Source organism: Puma concolor, chromosome A1, assembly GCF_028749965.1.
Source record: "Puma concolor isolate L17-30 chromosome A1, mPumCon1.1.hap2, whole genome shotgun sequence".
Lineage (NCBI taxonomy): Eukaryota > Metazoa > Chordata > Mammalia > Carnivora > Felidae > Puma > Puma concolor.
The window spans coordinates 135590185-135605923 of NC_141667.1; the positions used below are offsets into that span (position 1 = coordinate 135590185).

Genomic DNA, 15739 nt, shown 5'->3' on the forward strand with positions numbered 1-15739 from the left:
CACCATCCTTGGCGTGCCTTCTTTTTCTTTCTTTTTCTCTCTGTCTCAAACTACAGGGAAAAAATTTCCCCAGGGGCTGGGAAGAAGACTACTCTGAATTACATTTCTCTCCTAATCTCTTTTTAAATTGCCTTCTGCCCTCCACTATGCTATTGACACTGATCTTGTCCAGATTGCCTAGATCCTCATTTTACCAAACATAATGCACAGATTTCTAGCCATCTCATTCAATCTCCCAGTAAAATATTACACATCTTAGTACTCCATCTAAGTACTTCTTGAAACACTCTCCTCTTTCTGTTTCCAGGACATGATTCTCTGGATTTCTTCCTGATTCTCAGTTTCCTTGGCAACATTTTTTTTTCCTTTCAATTCTTTAAATATTGCAACCTAAGAGTTTGGTGTTGGGCCCAACTCCCTCCTTTATCTATGCTCATTCTCCAGCTGATCTCATTGGATGCTATGGTTTAAACACTAGCCATTAGGTGCCATAGTTTAATATTTTTAATGTTTATTTATGAGAGAGACAGAGTGCAAGTGGGGGAGGGATGAGAGAGAGAAGGAGACACAGAATCCAAAGCAGGCGCCAGGCTCTGCACAGTCAGCACAGAGCCCGACATGGGGCTCAAACTCACGAACCACAAGATCAAGGTCTGAGCCAAAGTTGGCTGCTTAACTGACCAAGCAACTGAGCCACCCAGGCACCCCTAGGTGCCATAGTTTAAACATGTTGGTTACTCCCCCCCCTTTTTTTTACATACAACCACTTAGCTTCAAGCTAAAGTATATGTATATCCAACAACCTACTTAATATTGGCACCTGAATGTACACTAGGCATCTAAAAATTAATGTATTCAAAATGAAGTCCACATATTTTATATGTTCCCCAGACTTCTGTCTTGAATTACCCATCTATATGTGTAAGCCACAAATATATTCCAGACTTCCCTTTCTCTCATCATCCACCCAATCCATCAATGAGTGCAATTATGGAAACCACCCCATTAATTAATTTGAATTCTCATCTTTATCTCTTCTCATTGTCTTTTTTCCTAGATCTCCTACACAACCCACACACAGACACACAGCAAATAATACTGCAAGATAGGTTTCCAGGGTCATTCAAAAACAAACTGAGTCTCAACAAATCTTGCAGAGCTCATACTACAGAGAGAGGAGTGATTTCATTTAAAAACAAAGGCTTCCCTTGTGCTAAATGCTCTGTAAGCTGACTTGGACTAGTACTAAAAACTATGAAATTCTTTGGCAATAAATAACAGATGTAAGCACTTTATAAATTACCTCTTCTACCTGTGGAATGGGCAGGAACCCCTATGTCTGAAGATACACTTAGTTCACAAAACTGGTTTTGTCTCGTTTCAGTTTTATAGCTGAAAACAAACAACACATTCCTCATCCTACCTCCATCCTGGACAAAACAGACTTTTACATTTATTAATATTTCTGCCTTTAAAAATCTATTTCCAGCCATTTCTAGGTTCATGCACATCTTAAAATAGATCTGCAAAGGCCTATAATTTAGAAGCATAGTTACCCCTATATAAATTTGCTAGGGTTGTTGTAAAAGAGTACCACAAACTGTGTGGCTTAAACATCATAAATTTATTCTCTCAGATTTCTAGAGGCTAGAAGCCCAAGATTAAAAAGTCAGTAGGGTTGGTTCCTTCTAAGGAACCTTCCGAGGAACTTCTTGTACACCTCTCCTTCAGTTGCTGGTGATTTGCTAGCAATCATTGGTATTCCTTGGCTTGTAGATGCATCACCCTGGTCTCTGCCTTTGTCTTCCTGTGACTTTCTGCCAGTATGTCTGTGTCTAAATTTCTACTTTTTATAAAGATACCAGGCATATTGGATTCGGGGCCCATCTTACTCCACTGTGTTCTCATCTTAACAAATTACATCTGCAACAACGCTACTTTCAAATAAGGTCATGTTCTGAGGTACTGGGAGTTAGAACTTCAACAGTTGAATCTGGAGGGGACATAATTCAACCTTTAACACCCCCAAGTTTTGGGGGGAAAGAAACTCTGAATAATAGAGGAAAGTTTAAGCTCTGAGTGAAAATAGAAATATTTACCAAAGATCAATCAATAATTGAAATATAAAGTTAGGGTTGCAGGCACAGAGATTCCTAAGATTTCTTTAATCTCCAAAAAAACTCTCTGGGTCTTATGAATGGATAAGAATATCAGAGAGAAATGAGACATGGGAAAAAGTGAGGCAATTAATCATTGACTTGGGTATAAAGGTCAAATGTTTGGATGTAAAAGTCAAAAAACAATAATATCAGGTTCTGAGAAATTAAAGTCAACAGCTGTAGTGGCCTAGGACTGACTCGTTCCTAGGATACCCCCAGTCTGTCCAAGTTCCAGCACATTCTTAGAGTTCTTTCATGGAACAGAGCTCAGACTCCCCCTGCTGGTCGGACTCAGAGTTGACTCTGCTCTCTGGCTTGGGGGAAATGCATTCTGCCATTATTGAGTTTCTCTCAGGAGTTTCCCTTTCTTCCCTGACCTCCTCAGTGTTTAGTTTAATACAGGGCAGCTGGTTTCACATACCTGCTCTGCGTTCAATCTTTTCTTGTAACATCTGGGAAACATCTAGTTGTTAAAGAATGATAATGGAAAATGCCAATAATCTGTTAGTATTATTATGCTCATAGTTTTGACTTTGAACATCCTCTAAGGAATGTCCAGAACTGCCCTGTGACTATACATCCATTCAATGATGGCAAGAGACTTGCATTTATACAACTTGAAGTTTAAACGTTAAACTGTTCCTGAGGTTAATAAATAAGATCTTCATACACAAACCACATGGCCATCTGATATTTTCACCTTAAAACCCCAGGAACTGACAAATGAGAAGAAAAACCTATTTCAAAGACATAGATCTAGGGTCTGATGTAATATTAAAGGACTACAACATTCATAAGACCTACGTGAGGAAATCCAAATTACAAAGCTTTGAGAAGAATCCAGAACATACGTGGGGCAAATTGAGCTTACATAGACCCTTCCAAAGGAAATGAATCACCTTTAATATTTAATGATTCAAATATTAAGGTAGTTGGGGTAACGGTTGATCACCCAGTCACCTAAAGCTTGAGATTTGTCTTGGGTACTACTTTTCCATTAGTTAATCACTAAATCCAACTCTTAAGTATTTCTTGAGTCTATCTTCTCTTCACCACTGATGGGCGCTTACCATTTCCAAATTGAATTTTTTCAAGAGCTACACACCGATGTGCCTGGCTCTGGTCTCCTCACAAATTTGTCCTTATGAGTACCCTCAGAATTTTTAAGTGCAAATATGAATATGCCCTATTTAAAGGTTCCCCATTGCCTATCAGTCAACTCAAATTGCTATATTGGGAAGGGCATGAGCTTTGACATCAGAGAGATAAAGTGGATGGCTTGTAACTTGATTTGAGACTTCAGGGAAGTCACTGTCGGGACTTCTTCCATGAGGCATATGGTAAAGTAAGGTAATTATAATTGGTGGTGGTGGGGAAGTGGGTGATGGACTATGAAAGAACCTATGAAGGACATCTAACCCAAACTTGAAGGAAGAAGAAAAGCATTTTTGAGGAAGGAGCATCTAATTGAAGATCTTAAGATAGGAGTTTGTTGGGATTTTGTGGATAATGGGAAGGAAGTAGCGGGAGCAATTATAGGTAGAAGCAGAGGGAAAAGAATATATTAAATAAAACTTGGCTCTGAGGAACAAAGCCTTTTGTTTCTTCTTAAATGAGAAAAGTAAGGGAGAATATGGCGTGTACGAGGAATCAAACGTGGTATGCAGGGAGTGGTGTAAGATTAAACTGGAGAAACAAGTAGGGGGTATCTGACTACTAGTGATGGAAGGATCTGTTAAGGAATATAGATTTGCCCTTGATGGTGTAAGGGGACTAATTTAAGATTTAAGCCAAGGAGAAATATGCGTTGTGGAATCTTCCCTCTGGGTGTGGTACTGAGGACCATAATGAAACAAGGACCATAAGGAAAGTTTCTGCAGTTGGTGGCCTGAACCAGGACGATGATGGGAGAGAGAGAGAAAAGAAGATGTATTCAAGAACTATTTGAGAGGCATCATTCATAATGCTTAGCAGTTGACTGGATGTGTGGAATGAGGAAAAGGAAAGAATCAAAGCTGTCTAGATTTCTAATATGAACCACAGGGTGGCTGGGGGCACCTGTCCCAGCTTAGGGACGAGGAGGAACAAATTTGAGAGAAGGAACAAATTTGAAGCAGGAAGCTAATTAACAGGTAGATTTTGAGTTGAATGAGAACTTGGATGGCACTATGCAGTAGGCAGTTGGATAGTCAGGTCTGGGATCATGAAGAAGATCAGGACTAATGATGAGGAGGTGGCTCTTCTTGGCACATTGTGTGCTTTAGGGCAAGTCACCAAGGAAGAAATGTATAGAAAGAGCAGATAAGGGACTGCAGTCCCACAAAAGAGCTTTCGTCATTTGCAAAATGGGGATAAGACTTTCCAGGGCCTTTGGCTAACATACATAGGAGTACCTAGAAGAATGCTTTGCTCACAGTACAGGCTTAGTAAACATTAAATGAATAATTTACCAAAATCATATACATGATTTACTAATTTTCTTATAAAGATTAAGGAAAGTAAAAGTTTACCATCTCTGCGAAACCTTATAAAGAAAATGTCCACACAAAAAACACCTGTTCTTATCAGCGGAGTCATGACTCATAAGGGATAAGGCATTTTGCTTTTTCTTAGACAAGAAAGTCACATTTATTAGTGCCCGGTCAGCTATTTAAAACTGACCTCTATTTGATCTTGACATTTATAAGCAAAAGGAAGTCTTTAGTTATGTAACAGGCCAGCAGTCCATGTGTCCCTCCTGTAACAACAATAGTAACAGAAGCCCATTTTTCATTGTGCCTGACTCTATTCAAAACAACACATCTCTTCACCAGCTCATATTTTTTTCCCTTACATTCTCTGACGCTCTCACTTAATGCCCAACAATCCAATAAGCGGGCGGTGGGGGGGAATTGGCATCTGCTTCAGTAAGAGGGAACGTGTTTGTGTGTTAAGAGGGAATTCTGCTGTAAAATCAACCAGAAGCAGAGTGTTAAATGAAATTTCCAGTAACTAGGTTTCATGGTGTAAAGAAACACATTCCAGGTTAAACAGACTGCTTGTGACTTTATGGCATTAAAGTAGACTTCTAAATAGATTGGAAAACAAAAACTCATTCACAAAAACTCATGATTTCAGATTGGCACATCAAGCATAATTTCTGAGCATTTGCAGAAATGAATACTCCTACCAAGGGCACATTACTTATTTCAAATAAACTTGACATCAAGGGATCTACTGTTGCATTTCAACAATGAAAAAAGAACCAGAACATTTTGGGAGAGCAGTCTCAGTATGTATTGAATCACTTTTAGCCATTCAAACACATAGCTAGCCTCTAAAAACTTGCTGAAGATCTCTATTCTTTTTCTATTCCCAAAGTTAAAGAAAACAGAGATTGAATACTAAGAAGCAAATAATGGGAGTTTATTTTAGAGTCTTAGGTATAAAATGATGAATTATTTTGGGTTATTAGAGTGAAACATATTAGTCTTTTGTCTTTGCTTGCCTGCTTGCTATACTAAATGCTTAAGGTGAAGGATCACTTAGACGATTCATTCTATCTCCAGCTATCGCATAAATAAGAGAGGTCCACTACCTTCTCACAATAAGAAAGTATCTTGGTAAAGTACCCAGAAGACCAAATCTAAGTTTCCACTCAAAAATTTACCTGGGGTTTCCAACCAGAGAGTCCCTGTTGAAAGTCACAGAGGTACAGAGCAGTGGAACAGAACTGAGAGTCTACAGACTCATACATCTATGAACAATTGATTTTGACAAGGCTATCAAGGCCACTCAGAGGAGAAAGAATCAGCTCTTCAACAAACAGCGCTGGAAAACCTGATATCCAGATGTAGAACATTGAAGTTACCAGGACAAAGCACTATGTGCAACAGAATGGTTAAGGGGTTGGATGAGCAAGGCAGAGATCTCCATTTGCCAGCCTAATCTCCAATACTCTCATTCTTAGTAAAAGAATCCTCATACTCCTAGGGTGGCAATGCACCTAGCTAAATATTCATATTTCTTAGCCCCCAGGTAAATAGCAGTGGTTAGGGATATAAGAATTTTTTAACTGAGTTTTTGAGAAAAGTTCTTAAAAGGGGTTGCACAGGTGGCACTTGTCTGCCCTATTTTGCATTTGCTTTTTCCTTCTTCGTATTGCCTGACCTGTGTATAGAATGGCTGCCTCTGCAAGTACATCTTGGATGTTGGAAGCCGTGTTTGTGAATGCATGAAGAGACTAAGCCCAGGCTTTTGAGGGTTGTGAAGCTACCAGGCCTGTCCTGGGCTGCTTGTGTCTAGACGTATATTCTATGAGTCTTGTTTAGGCCACTCTTTTGGGGGGTTGTTTGTTTTATGTACCCAAGATTAATCCTAATTGATTAAATCAGTTTCTTTGCTGCTGGGACATGGGACAGGGATGAAGAGAACCCTTTGCCTGAAGATTTGGATGAGGCCTGGAACTTCAACTTAGAGTGGGAATTTGTAAAAAGGAAAATCCTTGGCCCCACCCCAGATCTACTGAATCAGAAACTCTGGGGGGTAGTGCCCAGCAATTGGTTAGAGCTCTCCAGGTTCCAGTTTGGGAACTGAGATAAGTTTTTGTTCAGTGCTGCTTGAATAGGAAACTTCTTTTATTTTCTATTTTTTTTTTTTTATTTTTTAGAGAGAGAGAGGGGGGGGGGGTATGTGTGTGTGTGTGTGCAAGTGGGGAAGAGGGGCAGAGAGAGAGAGAGAGAGAGACAATCTTAAGCCCGCTCACACTCAGTGCAGAGCCCAACTTGGGGCTGGATCCCACAAACCTGGGGTTGTGACCTGAGCCCACATCAAGAGTCAGACGCTCAACCAACTGAGGCACCCCAGGAAACGTCTTTTCAACGGTTTTGGCTTATGACCATATGTTCTTACGAATAGGAACCATGATGGGGTGCCTGGGTAGCAGAGTCAGTTGAGTTTCTAATTCCTGATTTTGGCTCAGGTCATGAGCCTCCTAGCTCTTGCATCAAATCACATCTCTTTACTAGCTAGAGTGTATGGCACACTTCATATGCAACCACTATTTTCTAGGTATGGTATCCCTAAGACACATGAAGCTAATTCTGACTATGTAGTTGTTAGTGGGTTCACCTCCCTGGTGAAGGAATGATCACAGATTTCCCCCATTCCTCAGTTTCTCCATAAAACCCTGCAATGACCACATACCACCACTGCCCATTCAGCTCCCACTCTGAGCAAAATCAGAGAATGGGCGGAAATAAAAGACCCAAGAGATGAAGCAGAAAGGATGGAAAAGGTTAAAGGACTTAAAGTCCCTTTACCACAAGAATACCTTGAAAAGAGTGGAAGAGAAAGCTCGATCCTGAGAGAGCCAAGCTAGGACAAGGGAACTGGGGTGGGAGGGGAGGTTTCCTGCTTGAGAGACTCTAAGAGGGTGAATGCTGAAGAACTGCTATGTTGCAACTTGGGTGTCTTTCGAACTTTTTGAGACACACCAGTAAAAAAAGAAGCTCCTTACACACACACACACACACACACACACACACACACACACACGTTAGCCCATGACATGTGACACAGAGAACCACCCAGTTTTGTTTTCTTTTGAGAGGTAGTGGGGAGGTGTGGAGGGAAAAGGAGAGAGATCATCACCTGAACCAAAATCAGGAGTCAAGAGTTAGAGGAGGCTTAACCAACTGAGCCACCCAGGAGCCCCTATATAGTTTTGTTATGACCACTAAAAGTGGAGATAAATGAATCTTTATTGGGAAACTACTAAGAGCCAGATACACTTGTCTCATTTCCTCTTCACAAGTGCCCTATGATACCAGTTTGTTTACCCCCTTTTAGATAAGATAGCTGCGACTCAGAGAGATTACATAAATTGCCCAAGGTCATTAATCTAGCAAGTAGTGGAGCCTGGGCTCTTCTGGGTCTGCTGCTAGGAGCTGGGAACTAGAAGCTGCTGATGAATGGGAGAGACATGGGCCAAAACTGTTGCCTGAGGAAGTGTCTCAGGAACTGCCCTGCCGAGTCGCTCTGCACTGGGAGACCTCTGGATCTGGGTTCCATTGTGAAACTGTGGCTTTTCCTGACATTTCCTTTGCACAGGAAACAGTTGGATCTCAGCACAAAAGTTGTGGGATCTATTTGTTTGTGTGTGGTCCCAAATTACAGCCCACCCAAGCCCCTTTTTTCATCCCTCCCATCTGCACTGCTGATAGAAACCAGCACACATGCAAAAACTGCTTTTTATGGTCCTCCAGAAGCGTTTTTACTCCTTTGTCTCTAGTCCCTAACACTTTCCCTTGCTTCTACTTGGTCCTCTTGGTTCTTTATCTACTACCTAATTTCCAGGCATTTCCTCCCACTGATCTCAACCTACTGGAAATATAATCAAGTATTTTCTTCAGCAAAACTTGGTAATGATGAGTTATTTACTGTATTACCTAGGACAAAAGTTTGATTCTCATGCCCCTTTCTCACTCTGGCCAACTGAGTTGCTGCAAACTTCTTACAGCTGTAATTAGCTCAGATTATAAATCTTAATCGCCGATTATCCTGATCTCATATTGCTTTTATTTTTATAACAGAGACATGACTGCAGAGAAATAAAGAAAAATTGTTAGCTAGAGGGAAACCAACAAGGAATTCTGCTTACTGTGTGATGTCACAGAGGAAGTGGACACAATCTTCTTATTTTGTCACTGTTTGTAGGTTTCTTCTTCATAGTGAACCAGTAGAAACTCTGCTGGAAGGGACCTTAGAAAGTTTCACTATAAGTAAACTGAGGCACAGGACCAAAAGATGCTTTCGTGTAGATGAAGCCCTAGGCATTTATACTTTCCATTCTCAGTAAATTCTATGTTCTTCTCTAAGAGGCAAAGCCAGGAGGTAACACTTTGGCTAACGGTGAAATTTACCCTTTTCTCAAAGGCAGGATCTATTAGTTAACAATACCATGAGCTTCCACTCCTTGGTTCCAGCACAAATCTTTGTCCTCTCCATTACCTCTGCCTCCTCAACCTGTTTCTGGGCCACCAGACCAGCCTGTCTGGCCAATATTCAGCCATAGGACTGACAAAAATAATTTGGACTACCAGTGAAAGCCGGCTAGTATTTTCCACTATCCTTATGACAAGTCCTAAATTAATGATATTTAAAAGAAGCTTTAACAGGCATACTTGGATATAGGAGAAAATAGCCACCCCCCCCCCCCCCCGACACACACACACATCATTGTCTTGAATACTAATGACAACTTCTGTTTTTGTAATCACTCAGTGGCATAGCCTGGTAAGGAAGACAGTGGCACCCAGTGGACAAATGTTTGATTGTTTGACACAGGTGTTCGATTCTGAAATATTTTCCTATCTCAGCCTCACGGAAGGTCTTTTACTTCCCTTGCCTTTCCCTATTCTTCTGTCATCACATTTTAAAACTGTCTACTGAATTTAAATATGGGGGGAGGGGAATATTCTCATATTTTTTATGTTTTCAAGAATAAGACTAAAAACTAAAGTACTGGAAGAAGCAAAATTTTCAGGATTGAATCCTCTCAGCAGTGTCTCTATTTGATTAACTCTTCAACTCTAATAGTAGAGACAGCTAAATCTAATAAAATACTCAATTAAAAATGTAGTGTTGAAAATGCCTGTAATATGGTTATTTTTTTTCAATGAAATTCACTTGGTTATACAAATTTGGCAACTCCAAAGGCAATACTTCAGGAAAGGAATACACACAGACCCTGCAATTTAGTGCTATTGTAGAGTTTATCTGGAGCTATACAAGTACGTATTTTCACTCACTTGCTCTTTCTTTTTCTTTTTTTTGTTAACGTTTATTCATTTTTGGAAAAACAAAATTTATTTTTGAGAGACACAGTGCAAGTGGAGGAGGGACAGAGAGAGAGGGAGACACAGTATCTGAAGCAGACTCCAGACTCTGAGCTGTCAGCACAGAGCCCGACACGGGGCTCAAAATCATGAACCAAGAGATCATGATCTGAGCCAAAGGCTGACACTTAACCAACTGAGCCACCCGGGCACCCCTTACTTCCTCTTTCAATGATTCTTTTGGTTGTGAGCTATTTGGGTACAGAAGCCCTGTTTATATATCTTTCTTCCCCAAACATCTAAGTAGCATCTTACTTACTGTAGGTACAGAGAAGTTGAGTAAAATCCAGTTAGCATTTTATATACTTAATCTGCAAATACTTTAAAAAATGGAACTAATTGATATTACAGAAAGGATCATGGAGCTAAGAATCTTCAGTGTTAGGGGCTGGTTGTTTTTATTGTAAAATAAAAATATTTTATAAAGAACAAACGGAATGATTACTTTTATGGGTGAATCAAATTTTATTGGTTTAAATGTGAAGACATTAAAAGGCCTTCAGTTACAAAATAAACATATATATCTTCTCTGTGCAACCTAATACCGGCCAGGGTGCCCTCTTTTCATTAGCCATTCAAAATCTCTTCCAGGTTTGGAGGCTCTTGTCCATCATTATATTCTTTATAACTCAGAATTTTGCTACAGTTTGAGACTTGTTTTTATTTGTTTGAGAAGCAAGACCCATTGGCAAGCCAGGGTGATGGCATGTGGCTGACATAGAAACTTTTCCAAATGGGTCTGGGCCTAAGGCAACACCCTTTCATTAACTGACGCAAGTTTTTACATCAACCACACTTAGTAAATAACAAACACATCCCGAAGGAAGAGATGCACTTTTTTGGTAAATTGGAAAAAGAAATGGAGGCCATTTGTGTGTGTCATTACATTACATGTTAATTATACTTTTTGTAATATATAACACAAGCACCATCTACCCTAGTCTCTCCAAAAAATCTTACTTATTTATTTATTTATTTATTTATTTATTTATTTATTTATTTTGAGAGAGAAAAAAGAAAGAATGAGAGAAAGACAGAATGTGCGCATACGGGTGCATGAGCAGGGGAGGGGCAGAGAGAGAGGGAGAGAAAGAATCCCAAGCAGGCTCTACACTGTCAGCGAGGAGCCTGATGTGGGGCTCGAACTCCCAAACTGTGAGATCATGACCTGAGCTGAAACCAAGAGTCAGACGCTTAACCTACTGAGCCACCCAGGTGCCCCTCCACAAAAATTCTTATAAAATTCTGATGTAAGCAAACTTTGCTAGACAGACCTTAGTACGCAAAAAAAAACTGAAAACTTCTTCAAAAGTTTCTAAAATTATATAACAAAATGTATCAATTCACAATAAATCAATAAATGTTGATAACATTTCTGTCCTTTTTCCTCTACTCACTATCTCCGGGAGTGACTTTGCTCTCAGGGGCCAAACCCCACTGCCCAGGAGGAGAGGCAACAATTAACATTGGGGTTTGTGCTGTGCACTACACTGTTTACAAAGTATAATATTGGGAAATGGGCCAGTCCCTGATCTGAGCTTTGCTGATTCCCACAGTCACCGTGTCTGACATGAAAGCCCTGCTAGGTCATCTCTAGAGCGTCGAGTACAGCCCACTACTGGTTGGGCTCCACCGCTCCTGTGAGTTTTAAAGACCCAAGAGGGAAGCCAAATCTCTGTTTCCTCCAACAATTTGAGAAAATTGCTCCTCTGTGCTCCCTGGAGGTTTTATCTGACCTCTGGACTTATCTGATGTTTGCAATGCAAATACGCTTCACTGATTCAGGAGAACTACTTGCTTAAAGATGGCTTGCCTAACTCATGGGCTAGGGTGAATGGAAATCAAAATACAAACGTGAAAGGAGTTTTAAAGGCTGGAAAAATCCATGAAGACTGAAGTAATTATTGTTATACCTAAAATGAATGAAGGCCTCTGTGTGCGTGTGTTGGTGTGTGTATGCATGCATGTATGTGCATCAATAGGGGCAGAGGTCAAAACACAGACTTATTTAGGGGCACCTGGGTGGCTCTGTCGGTTAAGCATTCGACTTCAGCTAAGGTCATGATCTCCCAATTCGTGAGTTCGAGCCCCGCATCGGGCTCTATGCTGACAGCTCGGAGCCTGGAGCCTGCTTCAGATTCTGTGTCTCCCTCTCTCTCTGGCCCTCCCCTGCTCACACTCTTTCTCTTTCTCTCTCAGATACAAAATAAAACATAAAAAAAAATTTTTTAACAGATTTATTTATTTATTTACTTTGAGTATAGTTGACACACAATGTTTCATTAGTTTCAGGTGTACAACATAGTGATTCACCATCTCTATACATTATGCTGTGCTCACTATAAGTATGGCTAGCTTCTGTCACCATACCACACTATTACCATATCACTGACTTTATTTCCTATGCTGTGCCTTTTCTTTCCATGACTTATTTGTTCTATAACTGGAAACTTGTACCATTTTGCAACACCCCCCCCCAACTTTATTTTGGGAATTAACAGTTTGTTCTCCTTCTGTTTTTTTTTTTAAACAAGTATTTAGATTTACATTTGTTCTCCTGCACCCTTAAGGAACATACATTTCCAGTGTGAACGACAGGTATTACCTGTTCAGATAAGGTTTTAGCCTTTTCTTCTGCTTCCTTCAGGCAAATCTCCAAGGCCTCAAGTTGTGCCAAAGTAAACGCCATCTGTCCAGTTTCCAGGGACTCTTTCTTTAAAACAATAATCAAATATCATTTTGTGATACGGATAGCTTCCTGAGTGCATCTCAAACAACTTTATGGGCTAAGGATAGAGTTAATAAACTCACACAAATCATCTCTTTTTCTTCAACACAGTAATTTAAAAGAGTGAAATGTTATAAAAACAATGGTCTTACTCAAGAGTTTAGTGTCTAAAAGGAGGGTAAAAAAAATGCTTATTAAATTGTGACAATGAACAGCTTTAGAAAGTTAGACTAAAATTATCCACACTGGAGTTTGGTTAGTTTGCAGCTTTTTTTTTTTCTTGATACAAACAGAACTTTCCTTCAAGAGGCTAAGACCAAAATTTCACATTCCTAGTGAGAGATGTCACCTAGAGTGCCTCTATTTTTAGCATTCACCTCTCCTGAGGAATAGAACCATGTAAACTCAGAGAAACCTGCTTCCTCTGATTGCCACCTTCCCATCCCAAGGTTCATTCAAGCAAAGATACCACAGGGTTTGGAATCGGCTCATTCTTGCCCAGAATATGGCTAATAGGATTCAAGTTAGCAGAGGTATATGTAGACTTTGCCTCTCCAAGTTGTTCTGAAGTTGCCCTTTCTCATCCACAAGCAGGAGAGTATACACAATTGGTAAGGAAGTATCAGTCACAGGCCCTCCCCAGACAAAAGCACTTCCTAACTACTCTGGCTATCCCGACAATTAATAATTACACAGCAATATGGAAACTTGAAAGGGGAGACCTCATATGTGCTAGGATTGTGACCTTCCTTGTGAATTCCTTATGAATGCGCAGGCTCCTCTAACTGCCTCCAATTAACCCCATAAAAAGAAAGAACTGTGTTCTTTTTTTTTTTTTTTTTTTTTTGACTGGTGCTTTGTATTTTTCCTTTGGTCTAGGATCCCACCATTTTTATACATGTGTGCATTTCCTAATGATACAATAGAGCCATCTGGTGGTAAATGGAACCAGCCATAAAGATCATACAATTGTTCATACAGTACTTTCAACCCTAGGACCCTGCCATGGGCCTTTGATAAAATGAAACTCCATAGGATGCAGGGCAAAGAAATGGTGCTATGTTCCAAAACAGCCTGGTTCCTAGATCACACACAGCTGCGTAATCCCCCTCTCACACACCCCCTGCACCAATCAGACTTTGGGGGATGAACATCTTGGGCTAGAACAATGATATTTGGAATGAATCATTGATCCTCAGCATCCCATAATGATTCCAATACATTTCAAAAGTCAGTCCAGAAGAAAAATCTTAAAAAATTAGCCTCAAAACAATATTCTTATATATCTACACCTGTAGATAATTCATGCTGTGAAACATTTTATGCAGAAAGGGGAAATTTCAAGAGGCCCAAATATTCCAAAAAGATTGGGATTTCCAGATCTAGTTGTCATTTCCAGGGAAACTCTTCCTGTCTAACGTTTGATCTCAAAAGGTAGTTTCTTAAATTTTTTGTGAGTAGATCAAGTAAGATCAAACTAATCTGTTTCTCTGGGTCTTTCTCTCCAAACATCCCAAATTTCCCTAGCCAAAAAGGACAATCATTTCCAGTAAGATAAAAGCTTTGTAAGTCAAGGCCAAATGAAACAGAATTGATTGAAGACTGTTATTAAATGTCATAGGACTTTTTATGCAGATAGATATAAGAAATTGCCATGTGTTGTGAAGTAGGGACAGTCCTGAGCAAACTGTGAAGAAGGCAGTCTATCGTCTGCATCCATACTCCAGTGTAAGCTGTCATTCTCCTGCCTTCCTAATCTCCTTCCCCCTTAAGGGAAAGAGCCATAAGTGTATCTACACAGAGGTAAAAATGGTTTATGTAAAGGCCAGCAGTCTTTAATGGAAGGCAACCCCCACTTACCAAACAAAGGAATACAAATTCAATCAAGAATAATTTCAGGAATAAGCACATACGTAGGGTTAGATGTTTTAGAGGTGTGTGTGTCATTTCAAGGACCCTAAAGAAGTTAGGTGTCATTAGTCCTTATCCTAGTTTTGGAGGATACAAGGGCAGAAGACCAGCAGATGAGATTTCTACCATTAAGTTTATTCTTCAGGCATTTCTGGGCACACCCCATCTAAAGCCATTTGTGTTTATTATGAACGCAATCTGTCTTGGTAGTTAAAGTAATTGATGAGTGAATTATACAAGTCAAAAGTCTGTTAAATGCTGTCACATGTATGATTTATACAGGGGTTTGGGTTTTGAACCTGTCTGTGGATTTTCAAGTGGTGAATTCCAGCAATTCAATGGGAGTTCCAGTTTTTAACTTCTGCTTTTTGCCTTAAAAATGTCTACCTAAATATCAAACCAGTCATTTCAGTACATGGAACTAAGATAACCAAGATGATTAAACTAAAAGAATGGGACAGATTAAAAATCCAGTAAAATTTGGGGGCACCTGGGTGGCTCAGTCAGTTAAGCGTCTGACTTCAGCTCAGGTCATGATCTCACGGTCCCTGAGTTTGAGCCCCACGTCAGGCTCTGTGCTGACAGCCCTGAGCCTGGAGCCTGCTTCAGATTCTGTGTCTCCCTCTCTCTTGGCCCCTCCCCTGCCCATGCTCTGTCTCTCTGTCTCTGAAAAATGAGTAAACTTTAAAAAAAATTTTAAATAAAAAATATATTTAAAAATCCACTAAACTGTGATTACAGTAAAGACACTAGAGCATTATGCATGTGTGTTCAAGTTAACAGTCTTCTAATTGACAAATCTTATACAAAATTGTAACAGTCAATTCTTGTTTAGTTGTAGAGTTTCCTCACTTGAGGATCTAGAGGAAAATCTATTCTTTTTTTTCTACTTTAAATTTTCTCGATGTCACTAAGCCATCTCAGTATCTTTTCATCATCCCCTTCCTTACTTTTAAGTACGTCAGTATTTCTTTATCTTCGGATGACCTCCCTCTTCTTCCTCAGCCATACACACTCCTTCCCCTCCTCAGGACTGGTTCAAGGTCTCTGACCCAAATCCTTCC

General features: G+C 40.0%; 1 protein-coding gene across 1 annotated transcript in view; it reads right to left on the reverse strand.

Annotated features, from left to right (window-relative positions):
- Positions 1–15739, reverse strand: part of CCDC192 (coiled-coil domain containing 192) — a 219107-nt gene that overhangs the window by 171009 nt on the left and 32359 nt on the right. Inside the window, 1 exon segment of the mRNA XM_086705004.1 lies at positions 12642–12749. Within this exon segment, the coding sequence (XP_086561130.1) occupies positions 12642–12749 (108 nt within the window).